At 41.9% G+C, this 5,565-nt stretch overlaps 1 protein-coding gene across 1 annotated transcript; it reads right to left on the bottom strand.

Annotated features, from left to right (window-relative positions):
* Nucleotides 1-4,364: 4,364 nt before the first annotated feature.
* On the bottom strand, nt 4,365-5,213 carry LOC127102437 (uncharacterized). Its single transcript, XM_051039807.1, has one exon. The coding sequence runs from the start codon at nt 5,211-5,213 to the stop codon at nt 4,365-4,367; it is 849 nt and encodes a 282-aa protein (XP_050895764.1).
* Nucleotides 5,214-5,565: the final 352 nt, after the last annotated feature.

A 5,565-nucleotide genomic window follows, 5' to 3' on the forward strand; every position in this document is an offset into this window, starting at 1 on the left:
GTTTCTGCATGTTATGATTTATGCAGTTTATTTAGAAAGTGCGTGCATAAAAATTGATTGCCATTTTCGTAAAGTAGATCAAAACGAAATAAAAGGAACAAAAAATTGAATGCAAAACGTCATTTCATTAATGATAAAAACTCTTGAAAAAGATAAAGGAGGCCCTACAACATGCTATTGTGCCTTGGGCAGAGCACATGGTTTTGTCTAAAAATGATAAAATTACTTTTGAAATATTTGGGGAACTTCCACAGCCTTCCAGTTTGTTAGTTCTTCATTAGGTGCGGCTTGACGCATCCAGCTGGACACCCCCTCCTTGCGGTCTTCTTCACTGATCATTGCCACTTGCTTGCCAAAGATGTGGCCAGCGCTGGTGAACGTTTTCTCCACAGAAGGAATCTTCTCTTTTTCAAATTGGTTACCGGCTCTGTGTGATGATGGGTCATACCCCAAGCCAAACTTGTCTCGTTTCTCTTTCAATTCCACCACTTTGCCCCAATCTTGTGCATCTTCACTTTCCATAACAGCTTTAGCTCCTTGCCACGAGGCCATGGATGGTCCGAATTTCGGGACCTCCAAGGTCTGTTGGATGGCCATCATGTTTACCACTTCCAGGGATTGGAATGGTGTCTCAGTGATTTCACCATCCACCTCGATATATCGAAAAGATGTTAAGTGACTGACCAAGATATCTTATTCTCCTCCAACCACAACCATCTTGTCATTTGTAATGAATTTTAGTTTTTGATGCAAAGTGGAGGTGACAGCACCTGCGGAGTGAATCCAGGGTCTCCCGAGTAAGCAAATGTAACCAGGATGTATATCCATGACCTGGAACGTGATATTGAAAATAGTTGGACCTATCTTGGTTGGTAGGTCAACCTCTCCTATCACTGCTCGCCTTGAGCCATCAAATGCCTTTACGATTAGGGTGTTGGGCTTCATACTTATCCCTTCTACTGGTAGCTTTATCAAAGTCGTCTTTGGCATGATGTTCAATGAGGAACCTGTGTCTACCAACACCCTTGACAGTATATTATCCATGTACTTCAAGGAGATGTGGAGGGCCTTGTTATGGTTCTTTCCTTCAATCGGTAGTTCGTCATCATTAAAACCCAAGAAATTTCCAGTAGTCACACAAGCTATCACGTCATCAAACTGTTCTATTGTTATGTCCTTGGTGATATGAGCGGCACTCAATACCTTCAACAGCGAATTCCTGTGTGCTTCTGAGTTAAGTAGGAGAGATAACATGGAAATTTTGGAAGGTTTTTGGTTTAGCTGGTCCACCACCTTATAATCGCTCTTCTTGATTATTCTCAAAAACTCCTCAGCTTCCTCACGAGTGACAGCAGCTTTAGGAGATAGGTGCAAGTCTTGCATCCCCTGATTAGGGATGGGGATCTGGACAACAACCTCCTTCCCTTTAGCTCTCTCAGAAGTATCAGCAGTTCTTGGTGCGAATACCCGGCCACTACGCGTCATTCCTGCTGGCCCCACAATTGAAGTGACATTTGGTTCGTTAATCATTAAAGGTTTATCTTCCTGCCCCTACTTAAAAGCTCTGGGTTGATATATCCATGGGACTGCCTTCTCATCTTTATATTCGAATGGTGCTGGGAACTCTATCACCAACGAATTTATAGGTATTTCTACTTTGACCTCATCATAGGGGATATCTACCACGACTATCTCTTCCTGACGCTTGCTCTTGACACGGTAAGTTATCTGTAACTCGCCTCGATCCAACATTTGTTGTATAAAACTCCTCAACTCTTCATTATTCTTTTCCTCAACCAGCTTTTCCAGGATCAGACCACTCTTCAGCAATTGTGCTCCTATCATGGTGATAGGGGTTTGAATCTCTTCAACCTTACGGATCAGTTTGCCTTCATCACTCTCCTCAATGGCACTGACGGAAGCATCCTTATGCGTCGGCATAGGGTTGGTATTCACGTTCGGGCGTCTTGGAGTGAAAGAAACGACCTTGGCTTCGATCAAGTCTTGTACTCGATTCTGAAATGCGAAACAGTTTTCCAAAGTATGACCAGGTGCTCCCATGTGAAATTCACAATGGGCATTAGCGTCGTATCCAGGTGGATACGGAAAAACAGCTGGTTTCAACTCCCTCAATGTTAGGAGGCCCTCCTTCTGCAGATATGGGAATATCTGACTATAGGGTACTGGTAGAGGATCAAGTTGTCTCCTTGGAGGTCTTGGCTTGAACTGTCTTGGTGGTGCGGTATTTTGCTGATGATAATGTTATTGATGTTGCGGTTGATACATTTGTTATTTCTGCATTGGCTGTTGATAGGGTATAGGTACCACGGCGGCGACTTGACCATATGAAGCTTGTTGCTTCCCTTTATAGTTTCTGGATATGGTGTTTGTTGCGCCTTCTCTTTTCTTCGGGAAACCTCCAGAATATTTCTTTGGTGCGCTAGATGCTGTCACTGCTCCAGGAATCTTTCCATCCCTCAACCCCTTCTCAATGCGGTCTCCAATTGTAACTAGATGTGCGAAGTCAGATGCGGCGGCTACTCACTAATCGATCAAAGAATGGGTCCTTCAAGGTGTCCACAAATATCCCGACCATTTCCTTCTCAGATAATGGTGGCTCTACCTGAGCAGCCAATTCTCTCCACCGCTGGGCGTATTCTTTGAATGACTCACTCTCCTTCATAGCCATTCCTTGCAACTGCATTCGGTCGGGTGCCATATCTAAGTTGTATTTGTACTGACGGAGAAATGCGTCAGCCAAATCCTCCCAACTTTGAATTCGGCCCTGTTCTAAACTCATATACCATCTCAGAGATGCTCCACTCAAACTGTCTTGGAAACAGTGTACAAGTAGTTTGTCATTTTCGGTATGAGCAACCATTTTTCTGAAGTACATCACCAAGTGACTTCTTGGACAAGTCTGTCCTTTGTACTTCTCAAAATCAGGGGTTTTAAATTTAGTCGGGATGACTAAATTCGATACCAAACGCATGTTCATGGCAGAAGCACCGAAGATGTTGTTTCGTTATATGGCTTTGATTTTCTTTTCCAGGGCACAGAGCCTATCTGCAGCAGGATCTGAAAGTATCTTAGGCTTTGGTTGATCAAGCATATAGAATGCATCATACTGGTCATCTCCAATCTCGGATCCATGATGAGTAGACGTATCAGAAGGTTCTGCACGGTCTCCATCTCCTTTGCCTCCTATTGGTATCTGAACCAATCTCTTCTTGGTGGGGACATAACTTTCGTCTTGGGGATTCGGACCTGGTGCGCCATCATTCCTTCTTGCTCTAGCTTCTTCCTCCTTACTCCTCTCTCTCTGAGCGATTGCAAGCATTGTCTCCAATAGCTGATCCATCTTCTCCTGGATCGTATTAATGTCTGTCCTCATGGTAACCTGGTTGGCCTCCACTTGCTCTAATGTCATCTTATATTTGCTTCGCGTCTCGTACCGGTGTTGATTAGTCAGTGTGGCTGGATAAAGGGTAAAAAGGTTGGGTAAGTTTTTTTGATTTTCATGAAGTGTGATGCATAATGAAGATGCAAATGTTATGCATATTTTATTTCCAGGGAGTCATTCGAGTTTCATTAGTTGTTAGTAATTCGAAGAAACAACAAATACTTAGAATAACAATAATGGAGTAATTTTCAAACGTTATTCATTCCAATACATAACATAGAGGTCCAAAAAGGTCATAGTTCAAAAGTACATTTGTTAAAGGAACAAAATACAAGACATAAGCAAATTAAACAACCGGCTTTCTGGCCTGAAGCTCTTCTAGTTCCTCATTGAATCTCTTCAACAACCCTTTGCAAAGCAGAACGAAATTGATTATGGCTGGAGGAGTGCTATCTTCTTTCAACTCTTTGATTGCGTCTCTCAACCTCCATGGCAATTCTTTAGCTGCCCAATTACAGAATCCTACTAGCCCATCGAGTTTTGCATGAAACTTATCCCTGTCCCCTTGTAAGAAGTTTATGGTCTTCTTAAAGGATTCATAATCTTCAATCACATAGTCTCGCTCTTTCAACCATATGGAGCTGTCTTGGCGTAATGACTCTAGCTGGTTCTTCCAATAGCTTACAGACTCCCTGGTATCTCTTACTTCTCGACACTTCTCCTTCCATACCATGGGTGACACCCTAGAAGCTTCAGTGGCTATTTTCTTGAGTCGGCGCTCCTGATCTACTTCAGCTTTTTCCTGACGAACATAATTGGTTAGTTCTTTTATCTGAGCCCCAAGTGTATCCCTTATCGTCTTGTTTTCCTTTGTAGCTAGATGCCACCAACGCTCATTGTCTTGACATTCTTTCTGAGCTTGTCATAGTTGACCTTTAAGAGTATCCAAACAATGATCAACCTATTCTAATCCCACTTTGATCTTCTTTCTCTTATGCTCTTCCTTGTTGAACTTTTCCACGTGGGCTTGAAGTTGTGCCTCTTTTCTCTCAAGCTCCCACTTCATATTATTTTTCTCATTTATGGTTTGTTGGAGTTTTGTCTGCAGCTCTTCATTCTCTTTTTCTAGCTTTGCCATGGCGGTCTTGAGTTCCTCTATTTCTTCAATAGGGACATGGGTGAACTTAGGTTTAGGAAGAGGTATAGGTGTCCGAATGACAAATGGCATTTTAATTATTTGCACCCTTTCCTTTACCCACTGAAAATATGGTTCTTTTGTAATCCCATTTGCTCTCCCTAACTCAACTTTCCCTTTTCGATTGATATTCTTCCAAGCTTCTTTGATTCGCTGGAATAAGCTAGGATTCTCAGCCCCAAAGTCAAGTAACAAGAAAGCTTCCAAAGAATTTGCCTCTGGAGGGCCTTCCATTGGGTAACCGAGTTGTCTGAGTGATAGAACTGGATTAGCATTCATACATCCTTGAGTTCCAATGAGCGGTAGATTTGGGAAATCTCCACAACTGAATATGATGTCTACGTTGATATATTCTTTGGAGTACCAAGAGAGATCTTCAGATCGGAGTGATCCCAATCTCTGAGGCCAACTAACATCTGACTGTTCAACCCAAGCATCTGTCTTCGGAAGATGTTCTAAAAACCATTGATACAATAAAGGAGCACAACGAGCAATCAATCTCTTCTTCTTAGTATACCTATGACTTATGTGATAATAGACATCGGCTAACAAAGTGGGTACTAGGTTCCTAGTAAGGAAAACACAAATGGCAGTCATGTCTACAAAACCATCCATATTAGGGAACATGACGATGCCATAGATAGCCAATGCAATAGCAGAGTAACAAGCATCCCAACTTTCTGCCTTCAACAGGGTATGAGCTCTTTCCAAAAGAAAACTTAGTGAAAACCCTTTGTTATTCCCTTTGGTCTCTAAGTTGTTGATCAGTGCATTTTGATGCACGTTCTTTCATGTTTGTACTTAAGCATTTCTTCGTTTTTATTTACTTATTTTTATGTTTTAATGTGTTTTTACAATTTATTTTATTTCTGCACTTATTTGTTTTTCGCATTATATTTTCAGCATTAGCAGCTTTCACGAGAAAAATCATATCTTGAGCTACGAGTATCAGATTGAGGCTTGTGAG

Source organism: Lathyrus oleraceus, chromosome 7 (genome assembly GCF_024323335.1).
Source record: "Lathyrus oleraceus cultivar Zhongwan6 chromosome 7, CAAS_Psat_ZW6_1.0, whole genome shotgun sequence".
NCBI classification, from domain to species: Eukaryota; Viridiplantae; Streptophyta; class Magnoliopsida; order Fabales; family Fabaceae; genus Lathyrus; species Lathyrus oleraceus.